A 22,692-nucleotide genomic window follows, 5' to 3' on the forward strand; every position below is an offset into this window, starting at 1 on the left:
TATTTCATTAAATGCTTCTGTATCTGCCAATTCCTTTTGATACAATGACTCAGTATATTCCTTCCATCTTCTTTTGATACCTCCTGGATCATTTAACTTGATAGAGAATTGCCTTAAGTTAGAATCAACCTGACAGTTGTGGGTTAGTTTTGGTTTGGTGTTGTACCATAGTGAGTTATTTATTGTGGCTTTTCTAGCCATTGACTTTGTCTTTCCCCACATGACTAGGTGGGGTTATGCTAATGTGGATAAGGTAAATAGCACTTTTTTTACTGGGTAGTGTAGACATCTAAAAAAAATCCTTCACGAGGCTTGGGTACTGGAGTCTCCCTCCACTCTGGAAGTCAACCGGCTAATAGGGTGGTATGGATGGTGTCTCCATGGTGGCTCCTCTTGTTGGCAGTCAGGCAAGGGAAGTTTCTGGAGTCTTTTTCGAACTCTGTGACACTGATGAGTCAAATACGAGAATGGTTACCCATGGTGGACAGTGTTTGGTGGTGCTCCCCAATTAAAACAAGCTTGGAAGCAGGAGTGGCATCCACTTCTGTAATAGCTTGCCTCTGGAAAACCTATGAACCTGGAGAGAGGACGAAAGTTACACAGGTGTCCAGGACTTTCATTCATAGGGTCGCTATGAGTTGCCTGCGACTCAACGGCACTTAAGGACAGCAACAGTATAGACTTCTGATGAGGGCATTGGTCAGCTGTGCCGTCCCACCAGGCTTAATTTAAAATTTAAGCTGGTTCAAAGACACCCCCCCCCAAAAAAAAACCAAACCCAAATCCAATACCTCCAAAGCACAAATGGAATTCTTCAAGAAGTGCAGCGTGCAGTCAGTCCTTTGGGACAAAGATTTCTGTGCAAGATGGGTTGAGATTACCACCAGTAACAGCAGAAACAGAGATGGTAGAGAATCAGAGACTGGGGGCCTTTGTGGACTTGGGGTGGATACCATAATTCACAGGACTAACAGAGCTTTGTAACCTTGACCCAGAGCCACCAGGCAGTGCGCAACAAATCTGAAGGCCAAAGGGCCTGCAGAGCACATGAGAAGGTATCCTGACTGAAGAATTGTATCCTGATGGTTTCCTACCTAGGTCATAACCTGTTAACTTCCCTGTTGTTGTTATGTGCCATCGAGTCACTTGCGACTCACAGCGACCCTATGTACAAGATCCCTAAACGCCCTGTTCTATCCTGTGCCAACGTCACTGTCTCAAACGCACTCATTCCCGCCACTCCAGTCACAGAATTGATCCATCTCATCGAAGGTCTTCCTCTCCTGCGCTGTCCCTCCACTCTGCCAAATACGATGTCCCTCCTTGCAACATGCCCGAAGTATGTCAACTTCCCTATTAAACCGAATAATCGTACATGTTCTTTCTTCGTTCTTTGTGGGAATTGCAACACATTAGCAGACCCAGCAGTAGAGCATTGCAAACCCTAGTAGGAATGGTTAGAATTCATAGCGGTAGGTATGTGAACTTGTGAAGACATAGTTGTTCTCATAAGAATAGCTTTTGTGCTGTTTATGTTTTGGGTGGGATCTCCTCCCCCTGTGGAATTTTAGTGGAGGTCAGGTTCTGCTGCCCCCGTGCAGATCATACCATTTTTATAAGTGTGTAGTTAGGAGCACTGGTGGATTAGATTGTTGGTGGCTAGTGCAGTGTGAGTCTGCCAGCATCTCTGAAGGAGAATGGTGAGACAGTCTGCTTCTGTTAAGATTTACAGCCTCAGAAAGCCATGAGGGGCAGCTCTGCTCTCTAATATAGCATCATTATGAGTTGGGATATGGTGAGTTTTGAGATGATTTGTTTTACAGAGAGCTTGATCTTGAATTGGATACTACAAAAGAGTAGATACCACAAAAGGGAGAACTTTTATGCCTGCATCTTGCCTTTTATTGGTGACTGATTTGAAGTATCAACCTGGTTTGGATAACCTAGTTACTTAATCATGTTATTCCATTACTTAGCTGTGATTATAATTAGTGACTGCTTGGCATCCCACCTAAAAGTTGATCTGCGTTACCCTCACCCCATGCTTTTGTATGGCTGAGAAAAGCCACATTACTATACAGGAGTCTTGTGTGATGTGTTGATTCCTGAGAATTACCAAATGCACTTAACAGGGGTTGTTAGTTTTGTTTTGAGTAATTATCCTCTGAGAGCAGTGTTGTCTAAGTTGCTGTTATTCATTCTGACATTGGGGCAGACATAATTGCTTTGATTTACAAGCACTAATTATTGCAGTAATTTGAAGCTCTTTGAGAGGTCCTTGCCATGTACCTGATGTTTGCTTTCTTTCCCTGCCACTCTGAAGGAAAGCTGGTGGAGGAGAGGGGAGATGGCATGGCTTTCTGGAAACCTACAGAGTAATGTAATCTGCTCAGTGGTAGAATTCTTTGCTTCCATGCAGGACACCCAGATCTGACTCCCAGTCAGTGAACCTGCAACATACCTACTACCCTTCTGTTATTGGAGGAGGCCTGTGTGTTGCTGTGATGCTGGACAGCTTTCAGCAGAGCTTTCAAAGGAAGGTGTATTTAAGAAGAAAGAAAGGCCTGGCAATCTAGTAAAAAAACCCCATAGACTTGTCAGCTTTCCTTCAAATCACAGTAAAAATAAAAATGAGAAATGTAATAGTCACAGGGCCTCCGCAAGAAAAAATTGATAACACAATTACAAAATGGGCAAAGGACAGAAAGAATCTTCAGAGAGGAAGGTATTTGGATGGCCAACAGACACATGAAGAAATGCTTAAAGTCACTGGCAATAAGAGAGATGTAACTAAAAATGCATTATCATCTCACTCCAGTAGCAGTAGCAAAGTTTAACAGGAGAGCAAGATATATATGTTGGAGAGGATTTCTTGAGATAGGAACTCTTATACATTGTAGGTGGGATTGTAAAATGGTACAACCACTCTGGAAGGCAGTTTGACGTTTCCTCAAAACGCTGAACACACAGATTCCTTATGACCTAGCAATTCCACTGCTTGGAATATACCCTGAGAGAATGAGAACGGAGGCACAGATGGAGACTTATACACGAATGTTCATAGCAGCACTATTCACCATTGGAAGAACATGGAAACAGCCCCAATGTCCAACCACAATTGAATGGATTGAAAAATTGTTACATTCATATAGTGGAATACTATGGAGCATGCAGGAGCAATGATTTTGTAAATTACTATCTAATTTGGGAGGGACTGGAGAGCATTATGCTAAGTGGACTAACTCAGTCCCACAAGGACAAATATTGTATAAGACCATTATTGTAGAATGAGTATGAGGATCCAAGGTGGGGAGAAAGAGAGCAGACGGCTGAGGATGGAGAGGGAATGTAAATCATAGGGTCACACAACTTGATATGCGAGGGTGTAAAGGAATGGGAGAGATCTGGTGTGAAAAATAATAGATACATACTTTTAAATAAACCAGCATAAAATAATTTTTTCAAAAAAATTGTAGTTAGTGGTCAGGTCCACAATCAGTTATGAGAGTGGTGCAGGCCTTGGCAGAGTGTTGTTCCGTGTACCATCCTCACAGACGTCACGATGTGTGTGGCCAGTGTTGTGGCCACTATGTCAGTCCGTGTCACTGAGAGTTGTCTTCTTTTTCACTGCCCTTCTATTATTATACCATGCCCAATGCTTTTTTTTTCCCCTTAGGGACTGGTCCCTCCTTATGTGTATGTGACTTGAAGTCTGACCATCTCATTTCTAAAGAACATTGTGTCTGTAGTTGTTCCATGACAGATTTGGCCCTCCTTCTGGCAGTCCATGCTGGATTCAGTATCTGCCACCAGGACCATAATTCAAAGGCACGAGCGTTGACACAGCACTTAGGTCAGACTGGGTCTTATTATTATTATTATTGGTATTAGTTGTCAAAGTCAGTTTTGACTTCCTGTGAACCGTGTGTGCAAAGTAGAGGTTTGGAAATCTAGTAGTCTTTCAGAAGCAGACCCTTTCCCCTGACTTCTGGGTTGTTTCTGGTTGGATTCTGTCAACCTTTTGTCTAGTAGTCATAAGGAGTTGTGCTGCCAACCCCAAGGCACACAGTTCAAATCCACCAGCTACTCCACAAGAGAAAGATGGGTGTTCTTCTCCTGTGTGATTTACTATCTCCGGAAACCTTCTGGAGGGTCAGCTGTGAATTGATTCTGAATCAATGACAAATAACAACAATAATTAGCTCTTGACTGTCTGTGCCACTTAGTTGGCCTTAAGTGGATCATAGATAAAATATAAAACAATAGACTGTGAAACATTGAGAAGAAAATATAGGAAGCAGGGATGAGAAGAAAAAGGAGAAGTGAGCAAAAATAAAGTAGGAAAAGGGAAAGGCGGTATACAGTCAGGATTTGATTGGACATTGTGATTTACTAATCACAAGAATAAATTGTAATAATGTTGTTATGTGCCATCAGGTCACCTGCAACTCATAGTGACCCTACGTACAACAGCCCTAAACCCTGCTCTATCCTGTGTCTACTTTACTGTCTCCGACATACCTGCTCCATTACCCCAGTCACTGAGTCAATTCATTTCATCAAGGGTCTTCCTTTCCTGCGCTGTCCCTCCACCCTCCCAAACATGACGTCCCTCTCCAAGGACTGGTTCCTCCTTGCAACATGTCCAAAGTTTGTCAGACAAAGCTTCAGAATCCTTGCCTCCAAGGAACAGCCTGGTTTCACCCCCCTCAGGATGAACCTGTTCATTCTCTTAGCAGTCCGTGGGATATACAGTACTCTTCTCCAACACCACAGCTCTAAGGCATCAATTCTCCTTCTACCACCCCTACTCACTGTCCAGCTCTCTGATGCATGGCATGAGATTATAAAGACCATGGCCTGTATCAGGCCTACCTTAGTTTCCAGACTGACATCATGTTAGAAAACAAATTAAAAACAAAAACAGAAAAACAATTACAACCTTGGAAGCCTGATGAAGGAGCTCTGTGAGTTGGAACTGATTCATTTTCAGTGGGCTTGAGAATCTGTAGTTACAAAAAATCCTGCTGATATTTTTTTACTGGGCTCACATTAAATCTATTGATCAATTTGGGAATAATTGACAACCATTTTGGATCTTCCAGCCTGCAAATCTGATAAACTGTTTTGAGTCTTCAGTCTGCGGATCTGATATTTATCTCCATTTAAGTCTTCTTTGCTTTCTCTCATCATCAGCGTTTTTTATTGTTTTTCCCCATACACTTCCTGGCAATAAATTTGGTTAGATTTATGCCTGTGTATTCAATCTTTTGGAGCTCTTGTGAAGGGTTCTTTTTACAATTTTACTTTTCAACAGTTCATTGCGAGTATATAGGGATACATTTAATTTTTATATTTGACCTTGTATCCTGTGGCCTTGGAAAGCTCACTTATTAGTTCCAGGAGCTTTTCTTTTGTAGATTTTGAATATATTTTCTATGTAGACAGTCATGCCATCTGTGAATAGTTTGAATTCTTTATAAGCTGAATGCTTCCCTTCTCTACCTCTCTCGTATTACTGCGTTACTTACCTAGTCCTCCAGTGCAATGCTGAATAGCGGCAATAAGAGACTTCCTTGACTTGTTCTCAGTTTTAGGGTGAAACCATTCAAGTGTTTGACATTAAATATGAGGTTAGCTATAGGATTTTTTTAAAAGTAGACTTAATATTACTCTTAATAAAAATATTTTTGGTACACTAATGAAGTATGATGATGGAAAAATTAATGATTTCTCTTGATTGCATCATCTAGTAATGAGCACTGTTAACATTGTGCTCTGTATTTTTCCAACACAAATATATATAAAGTCTTGTATAGTAAAAGTTCTGATGGCTTAGTGGTAGTGAGTTGCACATGGTTCAGATCCAACTGGGAAATCTCCTTTGCTATTTCCAGTCTCTGAAAACCCACTGGAGGGTCAGCTATGAGTTTGTTTCAACTCAATGGTGCATTGATTAATGTTGCTGTTAACAAATAGTAAATACCGAAAATCTCTCGTGGTATGTTATGTGTTGCATTGCTAACTGGAAATTTAGCTGTTCAGATTCACCAGCTGCTCCTTGGAAGAAAGATGGACTGTTGCCCTCCTTTAAAATTCACAGCCTTGGAAACCTGCCGAGGGGTTGCTCTGAGTCTGTACTGCCTTGTGTCTAAGTAGGAGGGGAAAACTGGTCATAAGGGCACAAGGTCATGAGTGTCTCTTTGAAAGGGACAGATGGAGTAAGAATAGCACGGCCTCTCACTGCCTCAGAGCAGGGAGCTGATAAAGAGCCCATAGCCCAACCTCTTGGTGCCTGCAGAGCCACATCAGCAGCAAGAGGTTTGTTTATTCTTTGTTCACTCACAGACTCACAGTTATAGTACCAATAATGGGGTTTATTATGAAAGTGACTGGGAAGGCAAAGAATATCTCATACTATAAGTCCAGGCTTTAGCCCAGTAGTTCCAAGGCATAATTGCTCAATAAGTCCAGGATCTGGTTTTAGTTCAGCAGTCAAATCCAAACCATTCATCAAGGTTAGCCTCAGAGCAGTTCTAAGTCAGCTGCTTCTTCAAACATCCAGCAAGAACAGCCAAACCTTTAACTGTGACCAGCACAGATGTAAGAAACCTCATGTCATACCTTGTCACCGTTTGTCCACAGCAATGCCACAGTCTCTCCACCACCATGGTCTTCCTCACACTAAGGCCTTGATGCCCCAAGCCTTGCCCCACCTCAAGTCTTGCTGCTCAATATGGGAAGCGCTCTTTCTCTTATCTTAGTCTGACAGCTGATACTGATTTACAAGACTATGTGTCTGTAGTTAAGGTAGCTGAGACTGGAAATGGCCAACTAATGACTAAAAACACCAACCTTTTGTTGCAGTGTTGATAATTCAGGATTAGGCCATGCATGTGAGAGAGAAGAAGACACAAACTGAGGAGAGACTTAAGTGTGAATTGTATCCTTGCTTTGTATTAGATGTGGGATTTTTCTTACTCCTTTGGTTTTTGATGGGTTTTCTTTCCTTCCTTGATAGATCACTTAACCTCTATGAACTTTAATATTTTCACCTGTAAAACAGAATAATTTTTAAAATAAGAGTGGTGGTGCTGATTATAGTATAACATTGAGTTGGAACTGACCCATAGTTAACCCTCCAGTGGATTTTCAGAGGCAGTCAATCACAAGGGACAAGATTGCCTGTGTCTTTCCAGCAGAACAGCTGGTGAATTCAAACCACATACCTGTGGGTTGGCAGCATAACTCCTTAACAGTAGGCCACCCAAGCTCTCTAAAATGAGGAGTGCAGATCAAATGAGAGCACCTCGGTTGGTCTCTTGTACATATGTGCCCTTCTCTGAGCCAAATGCTTTTGTGTCATAGACAGCTAAGTATATTTCACAGTGAATGTGTAGGGATCAGAAAGCACCCTAGTGGCACCGTGGTTAGCATTCAGCTGTCAACTGAAAGGTTGGTGGTTTGAGCCCACCAGCTGCTCCGGCAGAGAAAGATAGGTCAGTTTGTTCCTGTAAAGATCACTACCTTGGAAACCTTGTGGGACAGTTCTCCATCCTGTAGGGTTACTCTGAGCCAGAATCTTCCCAATGGCAATGGATCTGCAGAGGCATCGCTACAAACAAGAGACAGCATATACCTGCATGAACTACTTCTCACGTCTCAGCTAATGTGGAAGAATTTCAAGGAAGGCCTAAACTTTTCACATGACCAACTCTGGTACAACCCAGATGCAATTATTTTTCTAGGTCTAATAACGTGTTAATTTAAAAACAAAATTACCACCCCCACTCCCTGCAACCCCTCATTATTGGCAGGGCAAGAAGTCTTCATGTAATTGCAGCCCAGGGGCCCCAGCTCCCTCTGGTCTTGTGCTTGTGTGGCTTGCTGTACTTTCTGACTTCTTTGACTGTTTAGGTTGTAATCCCTGTTAAACACCATGACAAGGGATTAACGTGAGCTCCAATTAAAGGAATGGGCTTGTTCAAGTTTACATACAAATTATACGACTGCCATTTTTTTTTTTTTCAATTTTTATGTTACCCAATAGTTATGTCTGAAGTAACTGAGGGAAAATGGATTTAGGGTGTACAGCTCTCTTAGTCTCTGTGAGTCTAGAATTGTTTCAAAACAAAAGAGAAAGTGGAAAAGGGTCATAATCTGTTCTGAGGGCCAAGAGCAGTTGTTCTTTGGAGCCTCCAGAGAGTCACCCACCCAAGTATCAGAGTTGCATTCAGAAGCTCCTGTGACCTTGTCTGTAGAGAGTTCTGCTGGTATCACACAGGCTAGCCTCTTTGGGGTTCGCCTCTACCAGCAGCCCTGAGGAAGAATGATGGTAGTCTCCCCCTGTACAATTTACGGGCTCTGAAACCTGCTGGAGAGTCCGTTATGAGTTGATTCTAATGGCAGTAATGAGTGACTTGACAAGGGTCTCTGGCAATGCAGTGGTTCATGAAAGGTTGGTGCTTCACAGTCATCGGCTACTCGAGAGGAGAGAGATGAGGTGCCCTCCTTCTGTAAAGCTCACAGTCGTGGGAACCATGGGGATCAGCTCTGCTCTATCCTGCAGAGTTGCTGTGAGCTGGAATGGATCCAATGGCAGTAGACTTTTATGAACTCGAAGTGTTAGTTCCCTGCCAACAGCCAACAAGCTCAGTGGGACAGAGCGGAGCTGTTGAGTCCAGAAGGTGGCCATCTGTTTGATCCATTCTCTTCTCCTTTTGATGGGAATTGGAGTCGTCTTTAAAAAAAAAAAAAACAAAACACACACACACAACACAACTTCCCTATTTTTTTTTTTCATCTGTTAGGTCTGAATTTTTAGGTAGTCTTAATATATTATTAGAAGACTGATGAAAACCAGAACAAATGCCGCTACCTGAGATATTTCCATTCTGGCTGTAGTTTTAAGGTGAGCAAAGGAAAAGAGGGGCCACCTGACTGATGCTGTTGTTGTTATGTACCATCGAGTCAGAACCGACACATAGGTGACCCTCCAGTGCATTTTCATAGATGGCAAATCACATGGGAGATTGTCCATCTTTCTTTCATGGAACAACTGGTAGATTAGAACTTTGTACCTTTGCACTGGCTGTGCCGTTTCTTACCATTAAGCCACCAGAGTTCCCTTGAACCACATAGAAACATACAAATTGCTTCTCATCCCTAATTTTAAAGTAGTGTTGTTACTGTTAGGTGCCATCGAGTCATCTACAACCCATAGCAACAACAGTTCTGAACCCTGCCCTTTAAAGTGCCCTTGAATTCCATTGTGGGTTTGGGGGTTAGCAACTGGAATGGGTGAAGAGACTCTGGCTCAAGAAATCCCAGGAGACAAATTGTGCAGTACGTGTATGTCTGGAAGATTCTCCTTCCTGAAAACCCTTCCAGGACGTGTTAGTGATTCCGTTTCAAACACTTGCTGTTCACACCCCAGAGAGAGAAAGGCAGACACCTCCAGAGCCAGCCATGACGGCTGTCTAGAATAAAATTCACACTCAAGCTCACTGCAGCTGAGTTGATTCCGACGCAGTGACCTTCCCTAACAGGTGAGAATACAGCACGATCGTTGGTGGTTAACTGTCTGTAGCTTCCAAGACGAGTATGTAGCTCTCGGGAGAGACTCACATAGATAGATGGTGGTTTCTGGGTTTCCCTTTCATTTTTTTTTCTCCCCTTGTTTTGAAATATCATTTCACAGAATAAGATGCAAGACAGACTGTCATCTTTGTGAGCTACGAGGTGGTCAGATAGATTGAAAATGGACAGACAAGCTGAGCCGGTGTTGGGCACCCCAAGTTTTCCCAACTAATTAAGGGTGTATCATACCTAGGCTGAGGAAAGATAATGAGAAGAGGCATTTATGAGTGAATTGTTGAATGCATGAGACCACCAGGTAGCAATGAAATTTATCATGTGATCTTATTATATAAACTCTCTCTGATTTATCTGTGGTTTGATTGTGAATGAGTACCCTTGTCTGTGCCTAGGGAAAAGCATCACAGGATGGATATACAAATATTAATGGCTGTAATTCAGGGTGCTGGCTTTTCAGCTGAGTTATACATCCCCTCTTAAATGTGTTCTAATTGTTTGCATAATTTCAATGACTTTTTCGTTTTCTAGTAGAGAAGAAGCCCAACTTTAAAGCTCCTTTTATTGAGAGTGGGGAAGAACATTTAAAGTGCATGTAAAGGAATTAGATTCAAGGCATTGGGTGACTGAAACAGCTATTTGGGGAGAGTCATGTGTGTTTGGATAGAGTTTGTGAGAAACCAAGTTCAAATTCTGTAGCCCAAGGCTCATGTGGGCTGTAGGGCAGAGACTGGGTTTAAATCTCAGCCATATGTCTTCCTTGTGTCCGTGGTCAGAGATCTTCTCTGCTCTGTGCCCCTTTCGTCCTTTGTAAACTTGGGAGCACAGTCCAGTCCAGCATCACTGCGCCTGACGTGTTGTAGACACTCAATACACATTTTCACGCAGAATACAGACGAACGCATGAACACATGACGACTGCATTCTTGATGCAGTCAGGTTACATAGGTCAAGCCTGCACTCTGAGAGGTGAGGGTACAAATAATGAGCATGGAGGTTTTCTCCTTTGATCCTTATCTTTCCCTAGTCATTACGTTCAATAGCATGGCGTCTTCTCAGAGCCTTGATTCCATGCTCCATACTCTAATGGGGTATGAATTTGGACTTGATCTGTTGTTTCGCATCTGTAATCCTCTTGTTTCCTTATCTGCAAAATGGGAGTTTTGCTAGGACCAACCCATAGTACTCTCGGAAAGACTAAATTACAAGATTTGGAACATGATGCTTAGAATATTTTAAGTGCTCAATAAATGTAGCTTCTCCTCCTTTAAAAAAATTAATATTTTAACGAAAGTTTACAGAAAACTTGGATTGCCATTCATTCATTGTTGCACATTTTCCTCTTCCCAACCCCCCATGAAGCTTTTAATAGAAATATTCAGGTATTCTCCTGAGTGAAGACCCATTACTCCATTCAGCTTCGGTAACATAGAGAAAATATCATAGAGTGCCTGAACTAGATAGAACAGGCAGCTAACAGATGATCGAGGCTGGCAGCTCAAGCATGACACAGTCCATGTCCTGAGTTTGTGGGCACTATTGGTGCAAAGAGAAAAGGTTAAGCACTTGACAACTAGCTGGATGATTAGTGGTTTGACCTTATCTGGAGCAGCCTCAAAAGACAGGCTTTGTGATCTGCCCTTGAGACGTCACAGCCTTGAAAGCCACGCAGACCAGTCCTGCCTGAACTCATGGGGTCTCTGTGATGCAGCATTGACAGCAGCTAACACCACCATCAGAATTAGCGCTTCACTCCAGCATCTTGAAGGCATGCCAAGTGCCCTGGGAACACAGGCCTATCCAATGATAATCTCTGAAACAAAGCATAAGTTAATGTTTACAGAATGCACATTTCCTTTACATAGGATTTCTCAGTCTCAAGCCTAAGTTACCAATTTGTAAACACTTTTCTTTTCAAACATTCTTTTCTCTGCAGAGAAAACGAGGTGCTCAAAGTCCAGCTGAAGAAATATGTAGGAGCTGTCCAGATGCTGAAAAGAGAAGGCCAGTCTGCAGAAGGTAAGTGGGAGGCTGGGTCTGGGTGGGAAGAGGCTGAGCTTTTCCAGCTTTATTAGCCCTGTCCTGGCTACATGGTAGTTCTTCATTGTGTGCTGACTGAATATGTGAATGGACTAGAAAAATTGTGTGATTCCAGAAAATTAATTAGATGGAAAATCGCACTGCATAGTCTTGATAACTGCATTACTCATATTGGAAGGCTAATTTATCAGACTATTCACAACAATTGAATCTATCTATGTTCTTAGAAAGTTTTCTCTTGTTGTTCTTGAGATCCTTATGAGGGAGTGAACCTTGGGGCTTGGCTGTGATTGGACTAGGCCAAGTGGGTCTAAGCCATAGAACACCAACATGGCATGGAATCAGAGCGCTGGATTTAGGCTCCCTCATCCATATCTCTGGTTGAATTTCTTAATCTGTCTCCATCAGTTTTCTCATCTGCAAAATGGGGTCACTTAATAGCACCAACTTCATGAGGCAACACATAAACATATCTTCCCGTAATCCCTCCTGAAGAATAAATCCTGAATAAATTTTTTACTATCATTATTGGTATCGTTATGGTTGATAATATTAATTACAAATGTAAGTAGAAGAATGGTGATATTGAAAATTGTTGTTGGTGGTGTCATTGAGTGGTTCTGACTCACAGCGGCCCAGTGTACAAGCGAACAAGGCTCTGCCTGGTCCTGTGCCAGCCTTGGTTGTTGCTGGGTTTGGACCCGTTATTGCAGCTCCTCCCCAGTCAGTCCCACTGAGAGTTTTCGTCTTTTGCTGACACTTAGTGTCCTTCTCTAGGAACTACTCTTTCCTGATAATGTGTCCAGAGGGTACGTGATGAACTGTCTCCATCCTTACTTTTTTTTAATTGATTTAAATGAACGTTTACAAAGACTTGGGGTTTCCAGTCATTCATTTTCTCCCTGCCCACCACTTCCCCCAATCCACTCTTCTCCTTGAAAAGAAAAAGGAAAAACTCTTTCATTGTTATGCAATCCCTCCCCTCAAGTCCACTCCACTAAGCAGCCTTCATTCTGGAATTCTGTAATGATGTGAATACCCATTCATATATCCCTTTTAAACAGTTCTCTCACTCATCTGTTTCAATGCAATATACATCATTCCTCCCCTCCTTTTCTGTCTTCCCTCAACCCTGATGTCAGTCCCATGTTACAGCAGTGGCCATATGCAATACTTGTCCTTTTGTAACCGAGATATTTCACTCAGCATAATGTCCTCAGGGTTGTCCATTTTTTGCATAATGTTTCATGAGTTCCTTGTTTTTCAATGCTGCATAATTTTCCATTGTATGAATATACCAGAGCTTCTCTATCCATTCGTTTGTTGAAGGGCGCTTGGGTTGTTTCCATCTCTTAGCTATTGCAAACAAAGCTGCAGTAAATATGGGTGTGCATATATATCTGCTTGTGTGGCAGATATGGTCTCTTTGGGGTATATTCCCAGTAGTGGAATTGCTGGGTCAATGGTATCTCTGTTTGCGACTTTTTGAGAAAGTGCCATATAGCCTTCCATAGTGGTTGCACCATTTTACACTCCCACCAACAGTGAATAAGGGTTCTCGTTTCTCCACAACCTCACCAGCATTTGATGTTTGCTGTTCTGTTAAATTTTGCTGTTCTAACTGGGGTGAGATGATATCTCATAATTGTTTTCATCCTTATTTTTTTTTCTTTTATAATTTTTTTTTATTGGGAAAAACATATTGGGGGTACAAGGAGGTGAGGGTTGGGGGCAGAAGGGTGAGGATGGGCCAGGATGCAGTTGCAGAGCTGCACAGTTTGGTCGGTGGGGGGAGCAGGTGAAGGAAATGATGAGGGTCCAGTGGGGACCAGATGCTACAGAGGAATGACAAGCATTTTCCAATAGTAATTAAACCAACTGTCTTATTGATTTGGGAATTGGATGCCGACTCTCCTGCTTCTTCATGCTGAACAGGGGCGTAGATATAAAGGGGGGAAGGGAGGACGCTTTATCACCTTACTGGTGGTCTTGGGTTACAGCTGCTTGCCTTCTTGCTCCTGAGGGCCGCGACGGTTTGCCCCGAGCCGGGGGCCAAGTGCAGCCTACCCCAGGCAGAAGGCCACAACGGCTCGCCCCGGGCAGAGGGCCGAGGGCAGCCCACCCCAGGCAAAGGGTCGCGATGGCTCACCCCAGGCAGAGGGCCGAGGGCAGCTTGCCCCGAGCCGGGGGCCGAGGGCAGCCCGCCCCGGGCAGAGGGCCACGACGACTCGCCCCGGACAGGGGACCGAGGGCAGCCCGCCCCAGGCAGAGGGCTGCAACAGCTCGCCCCGGGCAGAGGGCCACAATGGCTCACCCCAGGCAGAGGGCCGAGGGCAGCTCGCCCCAAGCCAGGGGCCGAGGGCAGCCCGTCCCGGGCAGAGGGCTGTGATGGCTCACCCCAGGCAGAGGGCCGAGGGCAGCCCGCCCCGGGCAGAGGGCCGCGATGGCTCACCCCAGGCAGAGGGCCGAGGGCAGCCCGCCCCTGGCAGAAGGCCACTACCGCTCGCCCCAGGCAGGGAGCCGTGACGGCTCGCCCAGGGCAGAGGGCTGCAACGGCTCGCTCCAAGCCGGGGGCCAAGGGCAGCCCGCCCCAGGCAGAGGTATTCTTTTTTTAAAAAAGAAGAAGAAAAAGTGTGTGTGTGTGTGTGTGTGTGTGTACCGTCAAATTGGATCTGACTGGTACAGGAGACTGCCCCTTCTTCTCCAGCAGAGCATGAAGTAGAGTCTGGGTTCCCCCCCCCCCAGGTGCCTGTCGGGGCCTGGGTTTCAGCTGTCCACACCACAGCAGTGGGCAACGAGCTTAAAGCCCCTGATGGCTCTGGGCGCTCTCACCAGTGGCTATGGATGAAGTCACAGGCGATTTTCAGTCAGCGCCGGCATCCTCACTTTTAAGGCCCATTCTGGCTGTACCTCTTCCAGGATAGATTGATTGTTCTGACAATCCGTTCAATATGCTTTGCCAACACCATAATTCAAAGGCATCACGTCATCTTCAGCCTTCGCCATTGACCAGAATTCACATGTATACATGAGGCAATTGAAACTACTGTGGCTTAGGTCAGATGTACCTTAGTCCTGAAAGTAACAGCTTTGTTTCTTTAAACATTTTCTCTTTTTAAAAAAAACAAAATTTTTATTTTATACTGGTTTACTTATAAAGTTTGTATATATTGTTTTTCACACTGGATCTTCCCTGTTTTCTTGACCCACCTCTCCCTCCACCCCTCAAATTGTGCAACCCTCTGATTAACATCCCTCCCCCGCCCATCCTCACCCCTCTGCTTCCACCCTCTCCCCCCCCCACCTTGGATTCTTATATACATTCTACAATAATGATTTTATACAGTATTTGTCCTTGTGGGACTGTGTTATTGCACTCATTATAATGCTTTCCAATCCCTCTCAGATTAGGTAGGAATTTACAAAATCATTGCTCCTGTGAGCTGTGTCGTATTCCATCATTGTTTTTTTAAAACATTTTCAAGAAGGTCTCTTGATAGCTCAATTACTACTTCCATGGACATTAGTTGTAGATCCAAGTAAAATGAAATCACTTGCTCAGATCTTCTCATCTTTATTTCCCCCAGACCTGGTTTTTGTTGTCCTTTCAGATTTTGAATGAATGTTATTCCATTAGTCTTTCTAAAGAAAGTTCAAGTGTACTGTCATTTGACTCAGTAACCAATCAATGAGGAGATACTTTCCCTTTGTTTTAGAAATGAGTTCTTGGAGAAATTCAAGGGACTCAGATGTTGGTTTGTGAGAAAAATTGAACTCAGTCCTTTTCCCCCAACTCCAAATATCTCTGGCTATTTGCATCATACTCATACTTTAGTGCGAGAAATAATTATCTTTGGAGTCTGCTGAATACATTTTTTTCTAGGACCCTGAAGTTCTTTCACTTGATTTGGAATGAGGTCTAGGTTTGCAAACCTGGATATAACAATCTGATGCACATGACCTGTGCCTTTTGAGAACGCTATACTCTACTCACTCACAGCTTTGCTTTGATTTGGTGCAATAAGAAAATTAAAGGGAGATGAAAAGGAGTATCATTGTCTTTGCTTTTAGTTGAAAACCTCACACAATACAAGATACGTTTACGAATGGGAGCACTTTGGGAAAGTACTCCCACAAAGAGGCCCACAGTGCATACAGTGTAGAGGATGCGTTAGTGCAGTTTCCTATTCTGAGACCCAGTCTGGCTGCTCTGAGCTGAGGCCTGGGAATGCACCTTTGCAAGGAACAGATGAACTTGTCTGGCCAGCCCAGCAGTCATTTGGAGTGGAGGTTATTTAGCACCTTCTACCACACCAGGCAACAGCAAGGCTATATTCCTGTTTCTCACTGAACTCTCAGACATGTCACTTTATCCGTGAATCATCCTTCAGGGGGAAGGTTTGGATGTAAGCCCTCAAGCGTGGTCCGTGTACTGGCTGCCCTGTTGTTGCTCATGAAGTCCCACAGTCCACTCCTCCTTACACCTAACCAGTATTAATGAATACCCCCTATGCTCCAGGCACCACCAAGCAGTCTCATTAGAAGGCAACCCTTTCAAAAACCCCTGCACGTTGGCCTCTTTTCAAGAGTGTTTGTAATTCGTAAGGATGCCATCTATTAGTTAAGGAAATAAAGACTGAGTCCTCAACCCAGCTACTTGCAGGCGCATTTGGTTGAAGTCCTTTGAGTATGTGCCCTGGCCAGGCCATGGTGACACAGGCTTCTTGGGAGTTGGAGGAACAAGACAGAGAGACATTGGAGAGGGAGGGAGCAAAGCATAAACCTTACTAGACGTTGAGCTTCTCCTGGTATTTTCTGAAATGTGTTTGTCTCATAATTATGTGAAGAATACATGCTCTTAGCTGGACCAGCAGAACATAGCAATCAGGCAGGACCTGGGGCTGCCCTTGTCAGGTGGTGGGCCTCTTGCCCCTTCTTCCTGTGTAGGGGTCTGCCCTTATCACATTGGGTCCACTACCTCATTGCCTGTGCTTATGGGGAATGCCCTTGTTATGCAGGCCACCTACCTGATCTCCTGGTCTGTGGCTAGGTCTGCCCTCTTGGGTGGCAGGTTGACCACCCCATCTGCCTGTGTCCCAGGCCTGCTCTTCTTAGGTAGTGGGTCAATTATCCAGTCACTTGTGTGTGATCCTCCCACTCTTGCCACCTGGCTGATTGTCTATTCTATTTACTATCTATTTACTTCTATGTATAGGCTTTGATGGTCTCACTATGATGGACGCACTATGATTAGTGTCCTCCTGCATTGTTGGAACTGAGATGGCTTGGGATCTCCCTTCCCAGCCTGAAACCTGACCGCAGTGGCCAACCCAGTGAGCTCCCAGCACTTTCAAAGGCTATTAAGAAAGGAGCTTTGTGTGTCTTGGGCTCAGGATTTGGGCTGCTGTAGCCCTCTTGTCCCCTTGTCATCCCTCCTGGAATGAAGCCATCAACAAGGAACTGGAGCTGAGCTGGAAGCCAGAAGTTGGTTCTGAGGATGTCTCTTGAGCCTTTGAGCCCAGCTCTACATGAAGTGAAAGTGCAGAAGAGCCTTTCAGTAATACAAGCAGTGGTTCAACCAACCTCCTCTGCACCAGCGGTCAGGCTTGACTCTCCATAGCTCATATGATCTCTGGCTGACTCTGAGCTCCCGTTGGATATGGACTCCACGCTGTCCTTACGCAAGGCTGTGTAATATCTACCTTTAGAGTATGTGCCTTTCTAAATGCAGACATCCCTTGTTTTACTGCACTTCACCGATACTGTGGGTTTTGTTTGTTCATTTTTACAAATTGATTTTGGTGGCACCCCTGCACCAAGCAAGTCTGTTGACACCATTCCTTCAACGAGCATGTGCCCACTTCATGCCTCTGCCACCTTTTTGGTCATTCTCCCTGTCCATCACACTGTGAGATGTCCTACAATGACAATATTGCACGCTTCACAGACTACAGGGCGGTATAAATGTAACTCTCATATACCCTGGGAAACTCCCCAAAATGTTTGACTTGGTTAAGTGCCATGTTCACTTCAGTGCAGTGGTCTGGATGGAACTGAACCTGCCTTCTCTCCAGTCAGGTCTGTTCTGTGCTAAATGCCGTATTGTCCCTAATCCCTAAACACCACTGTTCCCATCTGTCCTAGCTACTCAAAGGTCCCCTTTCACAGTGATGAATTTTTAAGTCGTACGCTCTCATCGGGCATCTCCATTTAGTTCGTCTCCCGTAGACCTGCTCAGAGGGCGCTGTGAGAAATGGCCTGTTGCTGGCAGCAGTTGGCGTAATCAGCAGTGAGGACAGGATGCCTAGTGGGAGGAATTTGACAAATGAAGGAGACTTGGGAACAGTTTTGGGCTCAAAGAAACAAAAGACGAACTGAGAAACAGGAAGTTGCCTCGCTTTCTTCTGTAAAGTGACCTGTGTGCCGGCGTGTAGCACGCTCCTGGAACCTTGGTTCCACATCTGCAAGTGCTTCCGGCTTTCCCTGAGGCTTCAGTTTCCGTGGGCTCCCAGAACACAAGGCAGGCAGTTGAAAGCCCGAAGTCGTGACCTGAGTGAGATGCTGGACGACCCTGCGAGCCTGCCGCACAGCACCTGGTCGTGCAGCCTGAATCCTGCAGGTGGTGGGACTTCTGCCCTTCTCTGGCCGCTGGCCGTGCCCCGTGTGAGCAGGAGCTGAGCTGTCTTTGTTTGAGGCAGGCTTTTTTTGGCTGCAAGGAAGAGCAATATACCACAGCTAACCTTCGTGAACATGCGTATGTGAACAGATGTTCTGGTGGGATAAATAGGAAACCTCAGGGAAACACAAGTGAGATCTCATCACTGCTGCTTTAAGTTCTTTAAAAACTTCCCAGTGCAGCTTTTCTGACAGTGGCCTTCAGTGTGACCTGACTGTTTCCTACTTTCTAAACCTTTTCCTCCCTCCCTTCCCTTTGCTCTTTCTGTGCCTGTTACTCTGATCTTCAGGTTCTTTTTTCACTTTGCGGGCTGGCTCTTCTGCTACGAATGGTCACTCACTCTCAGCACCCTCTCTCTGTTTGGCTGCAGGTCTCTGTTCAGATGTCACCTCTTCCGTCTACCCTGTCTCATGTGGTGGCCTCTCTACCACTCTTCACCCCATTGCTCCTTTTAACGTCATTGCAGCACTTAGCCATATCCCCAAGTGTAGCTCACTTATTCCCTTACGCGTTTAGCATCTTTATTTCACCCTCCAGCACATTCCACAAGAATCAATACTCTGTGTGTCCTCATGTGTTCAGAGTGCGCCACGCTGTGCCTGATCCATGGTCTGTGCTCCAGAAATCCTTGCTAAATGGATGAGTACAAATTCAAGGGCCAGAAGTCACATTAACTTGGGCTTTATGATACCTGTAATCAGGAAGTCTGATTGACAGCTCTTTGGGAGAGTCAGCGCCAGGCGCCACCTGTCATGAGGTGTGTGAACTGTATAGGAGCTGAAGAATCTGGCTGCAGGCAGAACCAAAGAAACTGTGGGCCAGACCTGGCAAATTCTCATTGTGCAAGGGCGTGAAGACCCAGGGGCTTGCCCGCTGCTGGGCTTCCATGTTGTTAGTATGTGCTGTCAAGTCTCCTGTGACTCATAGTGACCTTATGTACAACAGCTCTGAAGCCTGCTCTACCCTAAGCCAGTCGCACTGAATCCAATACAGCTATCCTCATTGCCCCAGTTACTGTGTCAATCCATCTCAACCAGGGTCGTCTTCTCATGTGCTGTTCCTCCACCCTTCCAAGCATGATATCCTTCTCCAATGGCCGGTTCCTCCTGGCCATGTGCCCCAAAAGATGTGAGATCAAGCATCAAAATCCTAGCCTCCAAGGAGAAACTTGTTTTCACCCTCTCCAAGACAGACCTGTTTGTTCTTTCTTGTTCTCTTGGTGGTCCTTGGTATGGTCCATGGTGCAGTACCATAGCTAGTTATAAACAGGTGCGGTGACACAGAGCTTCTAGACCCATCAGCTTTGTACCCACCTGAAGAGATCAGCCAAGGCTCCCATTAATCAGAGGCCTGTGATTGTCACATGCTGTGTTGGGCTCACCGCCTGCAGCACCTGTGCTTCTGAGAACAGCTCCATGAGATGGGAGAGCATTACCTTGATGCATCCAGGCAGAAACTCAGCATGCTTCAGCTGTCTCCCCCTGTGCCCCAACACCCAGGCCCTGCTAACCACTAGTCAGCTTTTCTTTCTGTGCATTTTCCTAATCTAAACATTTCATGTATCTTGGACTGTGCATTACATGTACTTTTTATGTCTGACATATTTCCCTCAACACTGTTTTTAAGAGTCATTCATGTGGTTGCAGAAACCCATTTTTCCATATGGTTGAGTATTATCCATTGAATGAATAGCCCTCGTTTTGTTGATCCATTCAGCTGTGGATGGACATTCAGCATATTCCCACCTCTTCATGCTGGTAAACAGTGCTGTAGTGAACATTACTGTACAGATTATCAGTCTCTTCACTTTGTCCTGAGATAGCACCACTCCATTTCCCCCTTCTCCTTGGGTGACTGGAACATAATTGGTCATATGAAGGACCGGATCAGAGAAGGAGGCACCAGAGCTGGCCATCAGACTTACAGGGAAACAATGGTTGGCTAATATTTCCGCACCGGTGGTCTGTGTAGACGTGAGTGCTGTTGGCATGCTCTTCTTCCATGAAGGCTCATTCTTGCATGGGCAAAGGGCAGCCATTGGATTGAGAAGGAGCGTGAGGTGCCAGGAGTACAGCGTGTGGGGAAAGGCAATCTTGTACTTTCCAGTTGGGTCAGTTTGGGCTAAATTTCACCATTGTCATTTGTCAGCTCTGTGTTCTTGGAGTAAGTTCTTATTACCTTTGCGCTTCAGAAGAGTAGAAGTGCTAATACTCACTTGACTTTAGAATCATTCCAAGTGTAACAGGGGTGACATGTGTACCGCCAGGCAGTTGCTGAAGTTATTTTGGATGGAAGATATCATTGGATGGCATCCAGGCTGTGCAGGGTTCAGACACATAAGCAAAACTCCTGTAAATTAGTTTCTAAAAGTGGGTGAATAATTATGGTGATAATATCAGGGTAAACCATCTTGAAAGTTTTTCATTCCATTATCCAGATAAAACAGGCCTGGTGTGATTAGCTTAGCTTTCTGACCTTTAAGGCAAGTCTTTGAATTTTGAACAAGCAACCAACACTCTCGGCACCAGTAGCCAGGAAATTAAAAGACGTATTGCCATGGGAAAGTCTGCTGTTAGGGACCTCTCTAAAGTACTGAAGAGCAATGGTGTGTCTCTGGAGACTAAGGTGCATCTGATAAAGGCCATGGTCTTTGCAGTCACTTGTTATGCATCAGAGAGTTGGATAATGACCAAGGAGGATAGAAGGAGAATTGATGCCTTTGAGCTGTGGTGCTAGAGAAGAGTATTGAGGGTACCATGGACTGCTAGGAAAACAAACAGATTCATCCTGGAAAGGGTTAAACTGGGCTACTCCTTGGAGGCAATGATCCTGAGGCTCCATTTAACATACTTTGGACATCTTGTAAGGAGAGACCAGTCCTTGGAAAGGGACATCACACTTGGTAGGGTGGAGGAACACCACAGGAGGGGAAGGCCCTCTATGAGGTGGATTGATTCAGTGACGGGTAATCAGGATGGGTGTATCAGAGACAGTGTGATTGGCACAGGACAGAGTAGCAGAGTAGAGTTTAGGGCTGTTGTACATAGGGTCTTCATGAGTCACAAGCAACTGGACGGCACATAACAATAACAACAACTCCAATATCTGGCCTTTGGTAAGTAGTCAGGGTAGTTGCTCCTATCAAGATAGTGCAGGGCCTAGAGGACAGAGGTGTGACTTCTAAACATTAGAAAGTAAGGGGAAACATGGGGCCTCGTACGCCCAACACTGAGTGTATTTACTATCCAGATTTAACAGATGTTTCTATATTTATCATATTTATTATCAAGTCTAAAAAAAATTAGAAGTTGCAAGTGCAGTTGAAGGCACCAGTGAAACTTTCCAGAGAACTAGACCTCTGATGCCAGCCAGGTTCATGTGCCCCGCTCATGGAAATGGAATGGACAGGACGCAGCTCATCCCAAACCCTAGAGCTTGAGAATGGGAGAATGGCAGGTCCTTCTTTGGAAGTAGAAGATAAATTTGATAAAAGAAGAGAGAATGTTGGGTAGCAAACCCAGATGAGCATGCAACTAGAGGGGCAGGAGGTCAAGGGGAATTTCCACATATATAGAAGAAAAGTTAGTGCTTAGCAAGCACTCTGTTTTCACTGAGAGTAAGTGCTTATTTGGACAGTGTATTAGATGGGACTAGGTGTGGCTGTGTTTAATAAACAGTGGTTTTCCCCAGGTACGTGCTTGTTCTCTCTTTGTTAGTCTCCCTGTTCGTAGGTACTGGCAGGTCAACGCTGACTTAGAGCGACCCTGTGTGCAGCAGTTTGAAACCTTCCCCAGTCCTGCACTGTCCTCACAATCTCAGCTGTGCTGAAAGCCCGTTGTTACAGTCACCGTGGCAGTACAGCTTGTTGAGAAACCCCCTCTCCTTCGCTGACCCTCTGCCTTTCCGAGCATGATGGCTTTCTTCAAGGGCTGGCCCCTTCTGATGTGATATGCCCAGAGATTGTCACCTAGTGGTGCTGAAACAAATAGTACAAGTGTTTCCTCGTGGTTCTGGAGGCTGACAGCCCAAAGCAAGGTCTCGGCTGTGTCTGTCCCTTCCTTGTTGGTAGGCCGGGGCCAACTTTGTCTTATATAGCATTACATATACCATCATCAGTCTTCATTGCATCCGTGTTGCAACTACTTGTTTTTTTTTCCTCAGAGGTGAGTAGACTTGAACCTCACTAAACTTGGGGAGCTTGGGTGGCTTACTGGTAAGGAGGTGCGCTGCCAACCCAAAGGCATATGGTTCAAATCCATCAGATGCTCTGCAGGACGATGCTGGGTAGGCTACCTCCATGTAATTTATTGCTACTGAAAACCCGCCGGAGGGTCAGCTGTAACAACAGTGTTATCTGTGAAAACCCCATTTCCAAGTAGGAT

General features: G+C 44.9%; 1 protein-coding gene across 1 annotated transcript in view; it reads left to right on the plus strand.

Annotated features, from left to right (window-relative positions):
* The window catches only part of SNX29 (sorting nexin 29), a 587,794-nt gene that overhangs the window by 215,301 nt on the left and 349,801 nt on the right, over nucleotides 1-22,692 (plus strand). The window contains exon 13 of the mRNA XM_006894494.1: nucleotides 11,531-11,613. Coding sequence (XP_006894556.1) covers nucleotides 11,531-11,613 — 83 coding nt within the window. The remainder of the gene's footprint in view (nucleotides 1-11,530; nucleotides 11,614-22,692) is intronic.

Source organism: Elephantulus edwardii, unplaced genomic scaffold (assembly GCF_000299155.1).
Source record: "Elephantulus edwardii isolate Elephantulus edwardi_28Jun2011 unplaced genomic scaffold, EleEdw1.0 scaffold00145, whole genome shotgun sequence".
In the NCBI taxonomy this organism is placed as follows: domain Eukaryota; kingdom Metazoa; phylum Chordata; class Mammalia; order Macroscelidea; family Macroscelididae; genus Elephantulus; species Elephantulus edwardii.